This window comes from Balearica regulorum, chromosome Z (assembly GCF_011004875.1).
Source record: "Balearica regulorum gibbericeps isolate bBalReg1 chromosome Z, bBalReg1.pri, whole genome shotgun sequence".
In the NCBI taxonomy this organism is placed as follows: Eukaryota; Metazoa; Chordata; class Aves; order Gruiformes; family Gruidae; genus Balearica; species Balearica regulorum.
The window spans coordinates 13,932,233-13,953,101 of record NC_046220.1 but is presented as its reverse complement, the minus strand read 5'-3'; the positions used below and the strand labels follow the sequence as shown (position 1 = coordinate 13,953,101).

At 37.4% G+C, this 20,869-nt stretch overlaps 1 protein-coding gene across 1 annotated transcript; it reads left to right on the top strand.

Annotated features, from left to right (window-relative positions):
• The first annotated feature begins 2,672 nt into the window (after positions 1-2,672).
• LOC104635558 (uncharacterized) lies at positions 2,673-18,902 on the top strand. The gene is made up of 15 exons (XM_075740095.1): positions 2,673-3,686; positions 4,189-4,281; positions 4,876-5,020; positions 6,262-6,404; positions 7,939-8,073; positions 9,507-9,603; positions 9,851-9,913; positions 10,385-10,531; positions 10,944-11,057; positions 11,657-11,730; positions 12,002-12,112; positions 12,395-12,510; positions 13,371-13,509; positions 14,768-14,888; positions 18,363-18,902. The coding sequence occupies exons 1-15, from the start codon at positions 2,721-2,723 to the stop codon at positions 18,452-18,454; spliced, it is 2,556 nt and encodes an 851-aa protein (XP_075596210.1). The 5' UTR covers positions 2,673-2,720; the 3' UTR covers positions 18,455-18,902.
• The last annotated feature ends 1,967 nt before the right edge of the window (positions 18,903-20,869 follow it).

Sequence of the window (20,869 nt, the reverse complement as noted above, 5' to 3'; positions counted from 1 at the left end):
TGGGAGAGACTCATGGTGGAGCAGTTCATGAAGGACTGTCTCCCATGAGATGGACTCCATGTTGGAGCAGGGGAATAATGAGAGGAGTCCTCCCCCTGAGGAGGAAGGAGCGGCAGAGACAGCGTGTGAGGAACTGACCACAACCCCCATCGCCCGTCCCCCTGTGCCGCTGTGGGGGAGGAGGGAGAGAAATGGGGAGTGAAGTTGGGCCTGGGAAGCAGGGAGGGGTGGGGGGAGGTGGTTTAAGATTTGGTTTCATTTCTCATTCCTCTACTCTGTTTTGCTTGGTAATATATTAGATGAATTCCCTCCCTAAGTTTGGTCTGTTTTGCTCGTGACGATAATTAGTGAGTGATCTCTCCCTGTCCTTATCTCGACCCATATCTCTGACCCCTTTTTGCTGTACTTTTTTTCTCCCCTGTCTAGTGAACGGAGTGATAGAGCAGCTCTGGTGGGCACCTGACCCTCAGCCAGGGTCAACCCACCACAGTATGTAGTCCAGGGAACCATCAAAGTGTCTCTTACTCTGTCATGTCTGTTTTTTAAGCAGATGCTACTGACTTTCTGCCTTCACAGCTCAGGAGTGCCAAAACTTAAGTCAGGTGCAGGTTCTCACTCTGCATGTAGTGTCTTTCTCTGCAGCAGGAGCTTTCATTTCCATGATAAGTACCAGTGTTTTCACAGTTACCTGTAAATGGTAATATTTTATTTGTTTCTCAAAGATTTCTGTGTTTAGGCATAAAGAATTGCAGCCTGGAAAAAGTACTGGGATAATTTGATGATTGCTAAGATCTGTGGCAGCTGGGGTGGGGGGGGACCCAAAACAGTGTGGAGTCATTCCCTTCCTGACTTCCACTTGCTGATTTTGCAGGTAGCTAGATGTACAGCATGATGTGATTTGAAGGCTGAGTCCGTAAGTGTTTCCTTTCAAGTGACAAACATTCATCATTAAATGGCTTCTGCAGTGTCTAGCAAGCTTGAAACTTGAACAGTGAAGGTTCACTCAGACTCTAGTTAGTCAAACAATAATCCTATAGCATGGATTATTACATAGTCTAAATGGTATCTCACCTGTATAAAAGGTGGAGAAACCTTACTCCTCTCAGATTATTTGTATTTCTGATAAGAAATTACCACCTCATAGTGGCTCAGAGTATTTCTTTGAGGTAGAGAGGTGTACTGGTTTTGACTGTGATGGAGTACATTTTCTTTGTAACTCTGTATGGTACGAAGGTTTGGGTTTCTAACCAAAACGATAGCACGTCCATGTTTTAGTTATTGCTGAAGAGTGTTTGCACAGCCTCAAGGCCTCCTCTGTTTCTCACACTGCCCTGCCAGCAAGTAGGCTGGGAGGGGGCAAGAAGTTGGGAAAGGACACAGCGAGGACAGCTGACTCAGGCTAACCAAATGGATACTCCAAACATTATTGTGCTTGGCAATAAAAGCTGAGGAAAGAAGGAGGAAGGGGAGACATATGAGGTAATGATTAGGCACAATGAAGCCCTGCTTTGCTGGAAGTGGCTAAATATCTGCCTGCCATTGGGTGCATTAGTAGTGCATTAATTCCTTGGTTTGCTCTGCTTGTGTGCACAGCTTTTGCTTTACCTATTAAACTGTCTTTATCTCAACCCATGAGTTTTCTCACTTTTACTCTTCTAATTCTCTCCTCCATCCCATGGGGGAAGTGAGAGAGTGGCTGCCTGGGGCTCAGCTGCCAAGCAGGGTTAACCCACAACAACAGCATAGTAAGGCTTTGTGGTACCACCCTGTTTTAGTGTATTGTTACTGTGTTAATGCCAAAATTACTTACTTTTTGAGTAACCTGGAAAGGATCCTATTCACTAACAAAATGTTACTTTCTAGTAATTACCTGAGATGTTTTGTAATTACTGATACAATCACTGTTGAAACCAAATGCTGACATGTTTCTAAATGACAATGTAAGTAGCATTGTTGTTACAATGTACAATTGATGCTAACGGATCTCTTGGATGACAGGGTCTGTATACAACTAACAAAATTTTGGTAGGATGATAGCCACTACACTTTGTGATTTGCCAGAATATTTGTGTGAGTATGGAGATAGTGCCTTGAGAAAGTGTCAGGCTGAGTTTTGGTAAGCAGTCTACGGCCTATAAATGCTAAAAAGAACAGTTAGTTGCTTAAATCTGCAACTGGAAAATTCAACTTTCAAGGCTAATTAAAGCTTATGTGCAATTATAAATATGCCTGGCTTGAAGTGTTACTGGGTATTTGGGACAATGAGACTTGTAGTCTTTTGCGTAATTAATAAAACAGATTATTTCTTTTTCCTCAGCTGAAATCTGCTGATTGCAGTTTAGGAGGACTTAATTTAAGGTCATAGCTGTCTTTCCTCAAAGAGAAGCAGATGCTTTACAAAACCCCGAAAGGATTAAAATACATTTGATCAAGCATGAAATCAAGGAACAGAATGAAATCTCAAAGTACAGTCTTCTCAGTTAAATGATTATTAACACTTTAACCCTTGAAAATGATCTTACAGTAAGATACTTTCTCCTTAGTAGTAGTAGTAGTACATTTTTTTAGCACATATGTCATGTGGTTTCAGTTTCCTGGTATACACATAAGAGCTGTTGGTTTTTAATTAGAAAAATACATTGTTGGTTATAGTTCTTGCGACAGTTCTTGAATGTAATTTTCTACAAAATTATTTTGCAGGTCTCTCTCTCTCTTCTATAATGAATGAAAATGCTAAGCAGCAGTGTCAGCCAATAGAAGTATTTCCATGTGAAAATCAGGATGGAAATTCAAAGATGTTTCCATTTAGGAGTGGAAATGTATTCACAAAGAGGCTGAGAAACTCTTCCCCAGTGAACCTTGAAATAAAACTGCAAGAATCTGATGATGAATGTGATCTTGTCATTGATGTGCCACCACAAGTTGTTAATAAAAAGCCAAGAATAAGTAGGAAATGTACAAATGGGAAGAGGGACAAAGAACTGGCTTCTGTAATGCATGCAGAAGAATTACATGATAGTGCGATAGTAGACATTCTTGGACGTGCAGGAGAAGAATCAGAGAGAACGATGATTTTGCAGGAAAGTGGCAAAGGTTTAAATAAATATGAAAAACTAGACAAGGTTTCTCCAAAAGCAAATGAGATGTATTTGCCTGGTGTAAACACTGATATATTGAAGGTTTTGGCAGAAAGAGATGCCCTTGTTTATACTGAGGAGAAAAGTGTATCTTCAGCTTTTTTTGAGGCAGACATACAGGAGGGAATTTTGCAGCAAGGGAATGCAGAAACTGATGTATTAGTCGAACCATTTGTTCAGGAGCATACTACTAATGAAGACTGTCTGAGCAGTGGAAGAGTAACACAGTCTGTCTTGTGTACTGGTTGGTCCTCAAAAGATGAAACCATAATTGAAAGACCTTATAAGGAAATAATAATAAATACAGAGAGAAGGCAGAGCATACAAGAAAATGGGGGTAATGATAGCCCAAAAGATACATACCCATATCCAGCTTCTTATTTAAACAAGAAAAGAAGTGGAAAAACTCTGCTGAGCTCATCTGCTGAGGAAGTGGAATCCAGTGAGGAAGAGACAGAGCTCTCTGAATCAGATGATCCTTTAGAGGAGTGTCGGAGAATTTTTGATGAGTTTGAAAGAGAAATACAAAAGAAGAACAGTGATAAGCAGGTATTTTGTTTCCCTTTTGGTGCTTGGGTTTTTTTTTTTTTCTGACCATGTGACGACAGGATGTGATATATAGTCAAGTTCAAATACTCTTTCTAAAATACGTGTTAGTAAAGGTTAAATATTTGAGCCTTCAATGCTAGTAGACAAAGTCATAAGGAAGACATATGACTCTAGTCTATTTTGACAATGGGTGATCTGTATGTTTCCTGAAGTAGAAAATATCTCTAAATGGGGTAGCCATTTTTACTTTTACTGTCATAAGCAAAGTTTTAGAGGCAGTTGTGTGTTCAGTAGTCTGTTCTTCTTATAAAAACATGTAGGAACTTTGAGTACCACTGTATCAGCTTCAAAGCACTTTGTAAAATAACTGTCTAATACTGACGGAATTGTAACTTTCCTGGTGAGTTTTTTGACTGAATATCCTGAAACATTGGAGTGAATGGGTCATGAGGATATTACTGAAGTCTAGAGCTTTCTAAGACTCTGTTCTTGTTTTTAATAGGCCCGTGGAGGAAATGCAGATCTTAATTTATTAGAAACCAAAGTAAATCTTCCTGGACAAAAAAGAAGAATTGCACACAGAGCAAAATTTGATGTAAGTTATAATCTTGTAATAAACTGAATGTCAGCATAGTTTTACTTAATATCTGTAGACTCCTGTTGAACTTCAGGTTGGCTGAATCTTGTAATCTAATTATAAAAATATTTTGAAATTAATTGGAACAAATGTCTTATCAACTCTTCTGCTAAGTTGTAACAATGTTGTGGTTCTTACAGTTGGTTCCGGACACAGGTGAAGTAAACTGCTGCCCAGGGCAGCTGAGGCTAACATGTACTGAAAAGTCAGTTTGGAGTGGAGGCTTTTTCCACAAGATTACAGATACAGCACTTGGAAACCCAAAGTGACTGTTGCTTTCTCTGCTTTTGTAGTGCTTTAAGAGGTGATGTTACTAGCAGGCGTAATTCTTTAAGCCCTTTCCGCTACCCTTGAGCTCTTTCTGCTTGGTGGTTTCCTTCCAGGGACAGCTTCCTAAGCTCTGAATCTGATAGCAAAATTCAGTTTTAAGAAGTAGTGTGTTACCTTTAACATCATCTTGCTGTGATAGGGAACTGCTTGAATGTTAACTCTGGGTTTGTGTATGTGCATAACAAAAATGAAATGGTACCTTTCAAAACATCTTCTTGGCAGGAGGGTCATGATGCAGGAATGCAGCAGGCAATGGAGTTTGGAGTTGCAGTTAAAAGAGGACAAGATTTTATTGCTACAACTTCTGAGCAGAAGAAAATTACGTCTGGATTGTCGGCTACTCAATTTCAAAGCATTGGACCAACGGGTATGACAGCTTGATCCATAGGTTTGACAAACTAAACTTCATTTTGCTTCAGTTAGGCATCACTTGAATGTGTTCATTTTGTTGTCGTGAATGTTAGCTGTGAGTTGAACGATGGTGAGCAGTTAGCTTGTTCAAATAGATGCTCTATCCAACTACAAGTTTATATTTGAAGTCTTGGTAGCTGTAGTGGAAAGGGACAAGTACTTTGTGCTAAGTTCTTTGCATACGTGCAGTTTTTGACCAAAATCCTGTTTTGTTGAAAGTCTTTTGATACGTGAGTTGAAAGAATTAGAAGTCCGGTGAGTTTTCTTTTAGTACTGATATCAACCATACAGACCTTCTGAAACAATTTGTTAAATCTTGTGATTTGAAAATCATTTGTTCTTCTCCCTTTGAATTCTTCATATATGAGAAATCCTGGAGTAGAAGTTATTTTCAGCATTTGATATTAGTTAAGCAATGTTTCCCCTCCAGTTGTTCTACTATCACTTTAAATGTAGGCTCACAAAGTAACCTACCTAGCAATTAAATTAGTAAAATACTACTCCCTAGTTTCATTCATGTGTTTGTATCACAGATGCTATAAAATATCTTCACATAAAATTGAGTCATTCTGCCAGCATATGTATTCTTTCTGAATAACAGTAAAATAGATTAATGTACCTCATGCTGTACAAATGTGTCCTGCTGTATAATAGGTGCTGATGCAAATAAAGTTAAGCAGGATGACTGCAAGGATGGCTCCAGAATCTCATGACAAATTTTTATTTCTGAGATCTGTAGTTTTCCTGACTTTAAAAAAGCAAAATAATACTTCAAGGCACTTACTGATTGTATTGGAAGATGAGGTTAGAATAATGGTTTTCCTGATAGTTTTCTTGCTATCATGCTTTTTTTTGCAGGGAGGGGAAAGGGGCAGGGAAGGCAGGCAGGTAGGTGTTTAAAAATCATAGTCATTACAACTAGAAAATGGCTTTTAGCTTGACTTATGTGGCTGCTTTATTCTATCTTAAACGGATGTATGATCTCAAAAAAAAAAAAAGGGAGAACGCTTTGCATAAAGTCTATTGGCAGAAGTGAAGTCTTAATGTGTTTCCTGATGTTCCAGGTTTGCATTAGTTTACACTTAACCTGCTTTAACAAAGGAGCTATGAACTACCTGTGTTTCATATTAATGTAATTTAAGTAGTAAAGCTTACCATTAGAGTTTAAATTCAGTCTGTATCTTCTGTGTGTTACAGCCTCTTTAAATTTGGTTGAAGTTCACCCCATTAAAATCAACAGTGGTCAACTGCATATATTGCTGGAAGGAAACATTGCAACAGCAATGCCCTGTGGACTTTCTGTTAGCTCATTCAAAAGGACTGCTCTTGTGCCATGCAAGGTACTGTAGATTTGCTGCTGCAAAACTTGGATATCTGAATGGGAACAGGAGTGGAAAAACTGCAGTTAATTTCAAACAGTATTTTATAATGTAGACCCAATATTCTGATATACCAGCATAGCTTTTTAAAAAACCCCAACTTTTCTTCCTGTGTGCTTAAGTTGCTATGCAAATTGTATTTTCATTTTCCTTGGTTGTACTAGCCAGCACTACATAAATGCAAACAATTAAATATATAAATTCTTAATCGAAGTGTTTGTGATGGGAGAATTAAGTACTAGTTTATTTTCAGTCAAGTTATGCTTGAGTGTTGGTTATTTTCCCTTAAAACTTCCTGCCATGTATAGTGGCCAATGATATCTCATGAAAGGCTTTATTTGGCTTCAAGAGAGGTACCCTTGTTAAGTTCAAGGACTTTCAAGGAACTTGTCAAAAAGTTAATGCAGGCATATTTTGGTTTGTTAGTGCCAGCTTTGCTTTGTAATTTTGAGTGGCAGAGTATCGTAAGGTTCTTCTCTCAGAAAAATGACTCTAACCTTGCTGCTTTTTTTTTTTTAAAGCAGAGGTCACTGAAGATTTCTGGGGTCAGATAAATTACAAGATCAGAGTTTTTGCTTTCTGATTAAGATGTCAAATACTATGGCTTCAGTCAGTTTGGTTATTAACATTTTTCTGGGATGTTAAGTACAGATTACCTCATGCTTTGTATCTCCAGCATGTACCTTCTTGTTTCCCAAATAGAATACTGCATGCCCCAATAACGGTGAGACTAGGTTGTGACAATGATACACATTGCTTTTTTTCCCTTTATGCAAAAATTACCTTCTGCTTGGTAGTAGCACACGCCTTTAAATGCTACTTTAAAGGATCTTCCTTAGGAGGTAAATGTGGTATAGGCATATTACTCCGTGTTTGATACACACAATGCATGTTTGTAACTGTTTCGACCTTTTTGGGTGTGATGGTACTATGGTTAACATAACGTACTGCCAGATTTTTTGAATGTGATGATTTTTACTTCCGCGCTTTATTTTAAGATAAGTGTATTGTGGTAAGCAAAAACTCTACATTGCATTGTCTAGCAAAGGCTATAGGTTCCTACAAATAAACTAATTCTTTTCAGTCTAGTTCATTGGGTCCTTAGATATACTCTGAGTGAAGTAATGCCTGAAGTAAAGGCCAGGCGGAGAGCTGACTTAAATCATAATTGAACTGCTAGTGCTTGCTAAAGGACTGAACTTTCTCCAAGAAAAAAGAAGTTAAAAAAAAAAAAGTTTCAATTCCTCAAATAACTCTGAGTAGAAGATTACTTTCTCTAGTAGCTATAGAGGTTCTTCCTGCTTGAACTATTTCTGATGGCTGTTTCTGGCTCCCTGTCATATGTAACTCCAATCTTCTGATTACCTGTTCAGCAATGTTTGATTTTTATTTATTGTTTTTCTCCAAGGATGGGCAAAATAATGTCTGAACTGGTTTTAGTTCTTTGGGCTATTTGTTACTTATTGACATATGGGGTTTTTTGTTTGTTTTTAAGTTTTCTACTCAGAGAAGGCCTTCCATTCCTGAATCAGGATCCAAAGTACCATTTGAGACAAGACAGCGATATATTGGGCTTTTTTTGGCAGAATGCTTCAAAATGTGTGGCACAGTGAATGAAGCTATTGACAAGGTTTGTGATGTTTTATAGATCTTTACAATTCCTTTTCTGAATTAAGTCAGTAGGTCTTATCTTGCACAATGTGTTGGTGGGGGTTTTATTTAATTAATATTTCTTTAATGGCAAATATTTCAGACTTTTCATTAAGCAGAAGTTAAAATGTACTCTATCATAAACTTGCCAGTGTTATCGATCAGTTTCAGTTTTCTCCAAGTAAAAATATTTGTCTTCAGCACTGCTAATTAACTTCCAGAAAGACATGTTATTTTAGTATTAAAAAGGAAAAGATTTTTTTTGTTTGTTTGTTTTAAATACAAAATTAACATATTCTTGTGAATGCTGGAGGCTTCCTGAAACTTTGAGGACAGGAGGAAAAGAATTTTTTAGATTGTATGATTTAGATTTATGATTCTATAAAAGATGTTTGAAGAAGGACCATAAATCTCTCAATCATTTTGAGCCTTTGATCTTGTATCGCTGTCTACATCATGCCAAATGCTACTCAAGCTTATAGCCACCAGATACAGTCTGACAGGCACAAATATCCTGAGCTTAACTTTTAAGTGATCTAAATTTCTTGCATGCTGGAAATCAAAAGAACTTATGGAAGTGTCCTGATAAGAGGCTGTATGTGTATTTAATTATACATTGAATGAAAGCTTGTAAAAATTAGCTATTACTATTCTGCATTCACTGTGTGTTCTCTGTATTATGCAGCACACCTTGGTATGCTTATTTTATTCTCACTAAGTAATGTTTCTTTTCCCTTCCCTTTAACTTCTTATTTTTCAGCTTCATCAGTTCTCCACTTTCTCTTTCCCTCTGCTTAGAAGTTGTAACTTGTGAACTGTACTTGCTGTAGTGATTGTTAGAAGGCACTGTTTATGTCTGAAATGAGCTTCTCTTTTGTTGACTAAGCAGATAATATAAACAGTGAAATAAAACCAGGGAAGAAGCATTTTTCTTCCACCAGAAGATTAGTGAACGTACTCTTTGTTTTGAGCATGCTTCTTCATAGTTAAAAGGTGCTGGAGTTTCCTTTCACTTCTATTTCTTACAACTTTACAGAAAGAAAATTAAGGAAACACTTCTTGACCTCAAAGTAATAGTGTCTCCTTTGAAGCAGGATCAGAAAAAGCTGTCTGTAGCTACAGGAATGGTTACCCTGAGAACGTTCAAATGCCCACAAGGATTAGATTTAAATTCTGAGTTGGAGCACTGATTTTCCTCACAGACCTTTGCTTCATAAGTACTGAATTTGTCTTTCTAGCTGTCTCATCCATCTGACTTTGTGTCTCCTATTACACTTCAGGTTTAGGACATTACTTGCATGTATATCTACCTCTAGGTTCAAAATCTTGGATTCTAAATGGCAGTGCTTTATTTAAAGCATAACAATACTCCACTAATACTCAGTCTATTTTCTTTTTTTTTTTCAAATATAGGCCCTGATAGAAGAGCAATCTGTGTATGATCGTTGTGGCAGTAAAAAAATGTACCTGAATTTTGCTGTGAAGACTCTCAAAAAGCTGAGAGATCATGGTAGTCTGGCTTTCAATTAAGATTTTCTTAAATGGGTTGTAAGCATAGAAATTAGAACAGCAGAGAACTGTCTTAAAGGGATTATTTAGTTTAACTTTACTAAAGATATTTCTGCATATTTGAATACTTTTGTAGAAATATATCACTGAAATAAATTGATGTTTTGATTTCTAAATATTTGCTTAGGATATTAAAAGGAAAAATAAAATTGAGAAGAAATGCTAAAAAAATGTTTTCCTGCATTCAGGGCAACTTAGTAACAGCAGACCTTCCAGTGGCGCTGGATCCATAAAGTCAGAGGAAGAGAAAGGTAAAGAAAGGGGAAGGGAGATGTCAGTTCTCCACTTCAGCCTATAAATAGGCTTATTTCAGCATAAAAATGTCGCTCTGTTTTTGGTCAAGCTTTATCTATTAGCCACTGCAAGGGTTTCCAACACAATTCCCTATTTATATCTGATGGCTCATTCTTAGAGGCAAAATATTGAACTTTTATTTGGAAAGAGCATGTTCTTTAGTATTGTATGCTTGTTCTTTCTGGGATAGCTAGTGAATTAACATCCCTATTGTTTAGTGTCTTTGTTTTGAATAATGCTTCAACTCTAATTCAATTGCTCTGAGGTACAAGCATATACTTTTTGCATGTACACTAGTGCACATCTTGTCATTTCAGTTTTGGCTTATTTTCAAAGTGCTGTGATATTTAAGTGCTACTTACATTTGTTCTCATACTGCTTAAGCTTTGGGTTCATTTACTTCTAGGTTTTTGCTTGCTTTTTTTTAGCATTTACAGGTCAGGCTCTATATGAACTTTTAAAAGATTATCGTCTGACTGCGGATCAATTAAATGAAAATAACTTCCCTCGACCAAATCCTGAAAAAAATGGTAGTGCTATATTCACTGGGGTTGTAAAAAATGCTGCATATGATGGTAAGTGCCTACTAGACTGCAACAAAATTGAATTTCAGTCAGTGGTTCACAGGAAAGTAAAGTACACAGGTATAACATTATACATCACAGCAGTGTTCTGTATTTAATACCTGGACAAGGTATTAAGTACAAGTAAATTCACAAGCTTTCATAACTAAACCATGAAGCTTCATAGGTGTTCTTAAAATTTCATTTCAACATAGTAATTGAAGAAGTTGCAGACAAACTTGAATTTTTTACTGTGCCAGGACCTGGGGGTTTTTTGGTTGTTTTTTTAATACATAGCTAATCTTGGGAGGCTGTTTATGTATTGATACTTTGCTCTCGTAATTACTGTTCATGTTAACTTTTTTTATATTTTAATTCAGGCAAGTGAACTTGGAAATATGCTCCATTTATTTATTTATTTTAGCTTTCAAAAGAGTGTGCTGTAGATGTGGCGAAGTATATGCTATTACTTCTTCAGGAGAACATAGACGTAAAGAAGAATGCAACTACCATTCCGGTAGAGTATTGGAACAAAAAGGCAGGTATCCTTGACTTTCAATCTTTATGGAAGCTGGTAAAAGTTATAACATCTCATGTCAAAACTGAACAAGGAGTATGAAACTTTTTTGTACAAGGCTCAGCTGAGATACATTCTGCTGTTCTTTTGGGAATGTGGCTAGTTACTAAAGTCCATTTTCTTTGAATATGCTATAACTTTAGGAAAGTTGATAAAACCATGTGGCAAGAAGATAGAAAAATGTTCATTGTGTGGCCTTGCACTGAGTTCTAAGTGAACCTTGTAATCTTTTCTGAGACACACCTTAAATACTGAGAAGCTACATTGAATATTTTCCTGAGGGAGAACATTCTAGAGCATGTTACAACTTGCTGTCTCCCATTCATTGTTTTTTCTTTTTTTCTTTTTTTTTGATGAAAACCTTGTTCTCAGGAGGGAGCGATGTACAGTTTATCATCTTGGCGTACGCTGGACCTGTAGGCAGGACTTGCTTCTTGCCATAGTGCAGTCTCAGGAGAAAATGGAAAAGAAATTTGAGAGAAGGAGTGAGGGTACTGATATGTTTTTGCCATTGCTAGTTGCTGCAAAAACTACTCAATTTTCAGTTTTCTTTTTGGCAGTTCCTGGTGGTGTGGAAAAACGCTATAGCTGTTGTGAGAGAATAGTTGGGTCTGCTGGATGTCAGAATGCAAAGGTAGGAGTAATGTTTTCAGAAGGTTTATACAATGCAGTGTCTCAGTTTTGCTTTCTTTGTCCTTTTGACTTAAAACTGGGTTATAGCTTTCTGTGAATGGTTTGGTATGAGCCTTTTGGGTTTACTTGCTAATATTTAGTAAATTATGTGGCAAATATTGACAAGAAGTATTATATATAAGCTCCTGAATCTGTTAGAGAAACAAATTGTTTGGCAATTTGGGTCATATATCTAGCAAACTTGCACTTAAATACTAATGGAAATTTTGCAGCTTCATGTTCATGATGGCAGAAGGGAGAAGTTGGAAGGCTTCATGAAGACATTAATTAAATCACCGCCTTTTGATGGAAACTATGGTGTATATGCTCTGGACTGTGAGACGGTATGAGCAACCTAAAATGTTTGGTTCAGTTAATAGAAAACTATATTGCTGTTTATGGAGCAGTTTCCTAGGTGTAGTAGTTTGGCACTCATATCTCTGAGAAGTCTGCAGAACTCTGACTAGTCACTCTGCATGACTAGACCTTTAATGATAAATATGCAGTGAGCAAAATCTTTTGGATCTGTTGAGTTGGTATCCAGTTCTGCTTTCTGTACAACTTGTATAATGTAAGGAAACATCACTGCTGTGTAAATGCTCGTTAAATTTACTTTTTTTTTTCAGTGTTACACAACCCGTGGCTTGGAACTAACTAGAGTGACAGTGGTCGATGATAAACTGCAGGTTGTCTATGATACATTTGTTAAACCAGATGGTAAAGTTGTAGACTACGATATAAGGTATGCTAATTGGTCTATAGTACTTCAGGATTAGACTTAATAAATTGGTAGATAACTATATAAGAAGCAATATGCCTCTCTTAAATGTCTATCTCTAGTGACATAAATCAGAGACCTTCAGTCAGGAATGAGGCTTTTGTTCTCACAGGCTCAATTAAGAAGGATTTTTCTCTTTGCCTAGTTCAATTTTTTTTTTTTTTTCAATTTGAAGACTTTTTCTCCTCTGCCTTCAAAAATAAAAAGTAAGTCAAACCTCCCATAACTTGCTAAATTCCCTAAGGAGATAGATGAAATTTGCATTTGCTTCTATAAATATTGCCTCACAGAAAAGCAGTATAGTCATAAGCCATGCCTTGAGGCCATCAGACTGCATAGCTTGGCAAGACTTGGCTGTATTTAGTACAGATAACTTGTATTTGATCTTCCTATTGGGTTTTGTCTTTGAGACCTGGAAGACATGTTTTCAGTTCCTCTTAGTTCTTTGAAATCTTGCAGCTGCTCTGAGAAAAAAATATAGGTTTTGAATCTCACTGTAAAAAGATGGAGGAGAACCAACACAATGTGTTCCTACTTCAACAGCAATATTTGTTTGCTCAGAGCCCTGTCTTTGGTCCATGCTTAAAAAATGGGCTCAGTAGCTGGTAGTGGTAAAGCTAAGTTACTGTCACCTAGCTTAGTTTATCTTATACTACATAGGTGAAAAGAAAAGAAAAATTGCCTTATGTTGACTTCAATATTGTGTGACTTCAAAGCTGGCTAGTGTTAACTTGTTGTGCTGGGGGAATGATCACTGTAAATGGAGTTCTTCTAGATATTTCTTCATGTTTCTGTTAATGAAGCTCTTCTAAATCTGTCTTTAGACTCTCTGGAGCAACAGAGGATGATCTGAAGAATACCAAAACGTCTCTTCGGGATGTACAAGCAATACTGCTAAACTTATTCAGTGCAGATACAATTTTAATTGGACATGGCTTAGAAAATGATTTATTTGTTCTCAAGGTAAAATAACATGTTGAAAGCCAATTTTAAGACTTGCCTACTTGTCTTTACTGGTGTTCTAATTAACTTCAAAAAGGAAAAGAATGTTGCATTTTGGTAGATCAACATGTATGGGAAGAAAAAATGAAATGTACTTGATTGTCAAATGGTAGCTGTATAAAAGATAATATTAGATTCAGAGAAGGAAGAGATGTATATATACACACACACAGTATGGTAAGGATTCTGACATTTGGGCTTCCTACTTTGCTGTTTTGTGCTTCTAGCTATGCAACCATACATCACCACTGAATAATATTGTCTTTATTTCTGGGTTCACAGAAACCTAAAATTGTATATTTTCTGATCTTACTGAACTCATGCTGACAAATGCAGAAAAGGCAGTGATAATTCAAATAATACTAATGTATTGCTCTTGGAATCTCTGTAAACAGTTATGCTGCCTGACGGATAATTACCCTAGGTATCAGAAATGTGTGGATTATGCTATTAAATATCAAATGCAGCAATATTTCATAAGAAATATAATAATCTTCTCAGGAAGGCTGTTATCAATGTATATAAATACCTGAAGAGAGACTGAGCCAGGCTCTTTTCAGTCTTGCCCAGTGCCAGGACAAAAGGCAGTTGGGCACACACTAAAACGCAAGAGGTTCCCTCTGAATATCAGGAAACATTTTTTTCATTGTGAGGGTGACCAAGCACTGACACAGGTTGTCCAGAGAGGTTGTGGAGTCTTCTACCTTACTGATGCTCAAAAGCCATCTGGACACTTCTGGGCAACCGACTGAAGGTGCTTGAGCAGGAGGTTTGGACAAGAGAACTTCCAGGGGTCCCTTCCAACCGCAATCATTCTGTGATTATTACTAATGAAGGAACTAGAATTTAGCCTTGATAGGCTTCCCTGCTAGTGATGTCTGAAGTCCAAAGCAAATGAGACTTTTGCAGTATGGTACTGGCCATCTAAAACCAGAATTAATCATGTTCATTGTGTATATATACAACTAATCAATGCAGTGTACAGAAATCACTGCAAAGCACAATTTTTCTACAGTTCTTGCCCTACAGTTTGTCATTCTGTAATGAATAGAGGAGTACAGGACAGATGACATAGTGTTTGGGGCTCAAGGATTAGCTTGGGCAGATTATTAAGAAATGAAATGGTTTAGATGCTAAATGGGATTTCTTTAATAAATAAAGGAGGTGCAAGACTGTAACTGGATGTGTAATTATTACTGTGGCCTCTGCTCTTTTCCAGCTAATTCATAACACAGTAGTGGACACATCAGTAGTGTTTCCTCATCGGCTAGGTTTTCCTCACAAAAGAGCACTTAGAAGTCTGATGGCTGACTACCTCAGGAGAATTCGTCAAGATGATGGTAAAAGCACAGGTTCTTATTAAGCAATTGGTATATTGCACCATGAAATGGGAGACAGGAATAACCCAGAAAACTGAAAAGGTGGTAATATACTTGCTGTCATTTAAAGCTTTGAGTTGGATACCTTTACTTCAGTAGTATAGTAAAAGCAGAGGTAATACATGAAGGGTAAGATGGTTGATGTTGTGGTTTAACCCTGGATGGCAGCTAAGCACCACACAGCTGCTCAGTCATTCCCCCCAGTACAGCTGGCTTGTCGAAGTGTTCACCATACAAAAGCGTTCCAGTTTTTTTACCTTGTAGAAGGTGGTGTGATGAGACTAACATCTATTTCAATATTCACTTTCTTATATGAGCTGGTGCAGGATCTCTTCAGCTGGGATTTTCAGTAGTAAAATTATAGTAAACTTCTTGGCTGGCTGTCAAAGACAAATCTATAAATCTGTTCTACAGTGTGCATATAATACTTACGAAACATTGCATTTGACAGATATATTTTGCATTGACCATGCCATTCTAAATAATTGGGTTTAGTCTGATCTTAGATACTCAATTTAATTTGTTCTAATAAACTGTCAGATTCATATTTGCTTTTATCAGTGAAGCCTTCTGGACAACAAATAATATTCTATTCTGCCAGCATATCTTCATTGCCCGGGGAATACATAAATAGTTGCACTGAGCAAAACTTGTTGGCCTTTGATACCCAGTGGAGTAGCTGGATACTGCATCTCAAAGCTTGTATTACTATTCTCCAGGTCTGACAGTCTGATGCACAGCACTGTGGTGGGGGCAAGGGGAATGTCAAAAGTTGTTTCTACAGACTTTAAGATGGCTCTGTCAAATAACCAAAACTCTGCCTTTAGCAGACTGTTCTGCTTAAGTTTGGATTTAATCAGTCTTTGTCGATCACCACGGAGCTAAAATCCAAGCTTATCCTGTAGAGCTAGGTAGCTGCCATTTCTAGAAAAGATGAAAAAAATCCTGATGTGTGACTTCCACTCCCTATGTTTATATTGGCTCATGCTGCAGCTTTGTGCTAGTTTGTGTTAGTTTTGTGCTAGCACAGGAGAAAGGTAACAGACTTCCAGTCTGGATTTGCTTTTTTTAATAAACCTAGGGATGAGTAGAATGAAAGATCCTTTGCTATCAGAAAACAGTAGATCTGTGGCAATTTAACTTGCTTTGAATTTAATTGACTGTTTGCCCTTTTTTTTGATAATCTCAAACTGGAGTTTGACTAAGAGTGCATTTTAAAGGGTCTCAACTCCAGGATTTTTGGTGTCCAAGGTACAAGAGCAGCAACTGCTAAGGTAACTTGACTTACAGTATATCATATAATTGATGTGACTGAAAAATTGAAGAATATATAAGAGCTAGAAGACTATGGTTTCAATAATTGAGCCTTTTCAGACTACTGGAAAAACATGTCTCATACAGGTTGTGCTTTCTTGAGCAGGTAATGATAGCAGCAACTGAAGGGTGGAATGGCAAGGCAGAGCACTGCTTCATGGGTTGGAAAGCAAATGAGAATTGGAACTGTTTCTGATGAAAGATAGTAAGGACAGTGGGGAAGCTTACAGGATCACCACCATTTTCTTATCCAAATCACAAAATAGTTTCTATTTGATTATTGGCAACTGTTGTGTTTTATTTCTTCTGGGACATTTAGGAGAGGATAAAACTAGAACCTGCAAGTTTATTACCAGCTATCTTCTGATTCTGTGAGTAGTAGAGGTTACTAAGTGATATAAACTGCTCTGCCACAGATAAAAGCTCTGACTCTCCTCTGTTAGTTTCCACAGCTCTTTATGTGTCCAATCTAAATAGATATGGCAGGGATAGTTCTTGTAAAATATGCTGATGAAAGCATTCATGTAAAACTAATGCTGTTGCAGATGACTACTGTGACTGTGTAAATTATGTGTTCACTGAGAGGGAAGTATAACCACTTCCACATTCAAGGAGATACTTCTTTAAGTCAGTAGATGCCTGAATTACAACTGCATGTCTGTAAACATCTGAAGATCTTTGCTTCTGACTCGAGGCTGCTACATATGAAAAATGATCTCAAATCACTGGCATTTAAGTTTTAAAGAGAAAGCTAGAAGCTTGTACTTTATAGTAGAAGTCATCTTTTGTTGTGATAGCACTTAAGTCCTCTGCTTCTTTGAGGAATGGACATCTCAATTAAATCTAAGGAAATTATTATTCTAAAATCAACTTACTATATTGCAGTGTTCTCCCCTGCCCAAAGCAGTAGTGGAATCTGTGCAGTAATGAAGTGCTATAGTGCAAAGAAGCAATACCTTTTTCTTTTTGAGCCACTAGCTTGGAAGCATGGAATGGGGAGGGGATTTTGCCACCTTCAGATGAAAATGCTGAACTGTATGCTGTCAGATTCTTCTTCCATAACTTTTTTTAGTTTCTGAATAACCAGTCCCTGTCCCAAACTTGTTTATCTGAGATCTTCTGTGCTTTTAACAAACCTTCTATACTCAAAATGGTATCCTCGTTTAACATAAATTAAACCATATAGGATTTAGATTTTCCTTGATCAGCTCATACAGGATTTAATGAGATACACGGTGGCTAATTTGAATATGTGTTCAGTTTGACACTGTGTTAAATTTCTGTTTATGAAGATGATGGCTGAACATAGTAGATCTATTCTCCATCTACCCTAAAGTTGCTAGGAGACCCCCAACATGCAGCTTTGGCTTTCAGGAGGGAGTGCTCAGAACTTCCAGTAGTTAACTACCATTATCCTGGCAGCTAGAATTTTCTTGTATTAACATAATGTTAGGAAGGGTATTCTGATGCCTACATAAAGTGCCAACTAACAGGAGGATTGTATGCATTTCTCATTTGGATGTCTACCACTATTTTCTAGCCACAATGCATTAAAACCTTTCTACTGTACTTTTTGTAGTTATGGGAGTTGTTTAAAACAAGTGTAAACTTACAAGTTGTTGACTTTTAAAGCTTGGACTAAATGCGTAATACAAATTTATAACCTCGTGTAATTTAAATGCTTTAACTTCATTCTGTTCAGATTTTGTGGAGCATTTCAATCGATCAGGACAAGCAGATTGTGCTTAATTAAGTAAGGTAAAAATTTACTATGTAGTTGCAAAATCAGCTTGTCATCTGTTACTCTTTCAACTTCTGATTTGAAAGTACATGGCTTGGAGAGGCTGGTTTTCCAAAGACAGTTAGATTGGATACTCTAGGTTACTAATCCAGGCTCCATTGGATGTTGAAGCTGGAGGATGCAGTGGGAAAATGAATATTGCCAGACAATACTGGGCTGCTAGAAGCGTGTGGTTATTACCTTTAATGCTGGTAGCAAGAAGTTGTACCAAAAACTGTCTGAATACCAAGTATTGCCTTAAGCTGAACAATTGTGGAGAAACCTACTGTTCTTTTATAAAGGAATACATAATCTAACACTACTTTTTTGTTCTCCTCTAGTTGGTGGTCATAATTCCAGGGAAGATGCAATTGCTTGTATGGAACTAATCCTTTGGAAAATAAAGGAGGATAATAAAAGAAGAAAATGGTGATTATTATGGCTTTGGAGGAACAAGATGCGGGGGGGAAAATCCACCTCAGTTTGGCTCACTGCTCTGTAATGCTTCAATACCAATTATTTTTCTGATGTAAAGAAAGAGGACAATGACAAAATCTAATGGGAAAACTTGACTGTACCTACTTCCGAAGCTTAAGATGTACAGGAAGGAGAAAACACAAATACGCAAAATACATACTAGTAAGATGCACAGAGTAAATTCTTGTGTTAAACAGCAAGCCCATGCGTTTTTTCTGTTCTGTTAAAAGCATTATTTCTGTAGTCATCTTTACTACTCTGTATAGCTGAAGCCCATCACTTGCAAGAAGTGAAAATACTGATTGTTTAAAGTTCTGGATATAATTTTTGATTTCACCTTGTTCAGCCTCTGTGAAATAAAACTTAAGTTTCTGCTGTGTGATTAAAAGTCTAAGATTATTGTTTTCTTTTTCCCTTTCTGCTTCTCTCTCTTTCTCTCTCTCTCTCTCTCTCTCTGAAAGCAGATGGAGAGGTAGAGAAAACAAACTTAGTCGTATTTAATGTACTAGTTGATATAAAAAGGCATAATGGTAGAAATGTGACCTGGTCGCAAAATGGTCTCTTAAATAAGCTGAGCCTGTACAAAGCTTTTTCAACTATAAAAGCAATAAGCTTTGCTGAAATATGTTCACTACTTTAGCTAAAATTGGACTATACTCCAAGATATAATTCACTGTCTCATGCTTATGATAGGATTCAGCATCTGCTGCCTTCAGAGAGGAGAACTTTACCATCTGTTTTCACTTATTTTTTTGTGTGAAGTAAATAGAAGGAAATAAAAGTGTAAGAATGGACCATATTTTTTGTACAACACTAGCTTCAAGCTGGCATGTTCTTCACAAAGTGGGTAGATTTGCTCATGGATCCTCCCAGCTTTGAAAATACGTCCTTTTAGTGAATTTTGCTTTTATTATTTGGCTTTGAGTAAATCTAAGGAAAGAGATGAATGTCTATTCTGTAGAACCTGTTCCACTTAGCAGAGAAACCTGTGCTAGTCATCCAACAAGCTTTTAGCAGTGACCAAACAGGTAATTCTGAGGCTCTGTAAGCTAAGAAACCTACATCATATGACTTCATGTAGTGGACTATTTTGTTATTAAAGCCAAATGGATAAAGTACTGTGTACAATAAGTAAAATAATTCTAGATATTAACTTTTTCATAAAAATAGCAAAATAAGTCAGTCTTCTGATGCTGGAAGTAATGAAATTTCACCAAAATGGAACGGTGGTGTGAATATAGGTGCAGTTAATCATTGGAACAGTGACTGAACTCTGAGTTATATCTCTGTCATGTCTCTGCTGTTGCCTGCTGTAAGCATACTTTTCTCTTTCCCACATATATTTATGATACAGAGTTAGCTATTGCAAAACCTGACCCAGCATCTTCAGGAGCTGGAAGTTAAGTTCATGTTTTGGAGGTGAGAGGCTGGTATGGTCTGATTGGACCTCCACTGTTTACAGACGGATTTGCTGAAACTATCAGCCCCTACTGTGGATATATCCTACTGTGTCAAACATTGTGCTATTAAGTGAATATGTGAAAGAGCTCTAAAGTGTTATAAGGAAACATTATGCAGGTTTGCTTGATTCAAGGATTTTGACTTATAGCCTGGAACAGTTTGGCTTGCTTATTTCCAACTGCTGTTAAATCAGCATTCCCCTGTGTCTAGCCAGTTGCCTAGCACGTGGGAATGGCTGGGTAGTATGTGACTTGGGGAAAGGCAAAATGGTGTGTTGGGATCAGGGAATGTCATGTACCAGCACAGGGAGGGAATTACCAGCAGGAGGGAAAACTTGTGTTTGACCACAGCTGAACTATGCCCCTGTAATTTAATTGTTCCTGCTCTTTAGCTGGGCCTCTGCTTATTTTCTGCATTTCCCTTCCCCCATCTTGCAGAGTTCACAGAATCACAGGATAGCTGGGACTGGAAGGCATCTGGGGACATCATCTAGTCTAATCCTCTGTGATGCCCAGTCAGGTTTTGAATGTCTCTAAGGCTGGAGACTCTACAGCCTCTCTGGGTAACCTCTTCCATGGCTTGACCACCCTCAATGGAATTTCCTAAATTTCCATTTATGCCCATTGCTTCTCATCCTGTCACTGGGTACTGCTGAGAAGAGGCTACTTCCATGTGCCTTACTTCCTTACATCAGGTATTTATACATTTTGATGAGATGTATGTAATAATCAACATTTTGTATTTTAGTTTCAGCAAATGCCTAACCATTATATTTTGGGTAGTGGAGAGGGGCTGTGTTTGACTTTAGAGTTGTATCAAGCACAGTCTGTCCACAGAGAAGTAACAATTAAATGTCCCCATCCTTTAAGACAAGACGTGTGCTTCCTTTCAGGTTACTGGGGACTGGGAG

Excerpts from the sequence above, each read along its gene's own strand:
- LOC104635558 (XM_075740095.1), top strand. The coding sequence starts at position 2,721 with ATGAATGAAAATGCTAAGCAGCAGTGTCAGCCAATAGAAGTATTTCCA. Across the intron at positions 3,687-4,188 it reads AGAAGAACAGTGATAAGCAG|GCCCGTGGAGGAAATGCAGA; the intron begins GTATTTTGTTTC and ends TGTTTTTAATAG. Across the intron at positions 10,532-10,943 it reads AAAAAATGCTGCATATGATG|CTTTCAAAAGAGTGTGCTGT; the intron begins GTAAGTGCCTAC and ends TATTTATTTTAG.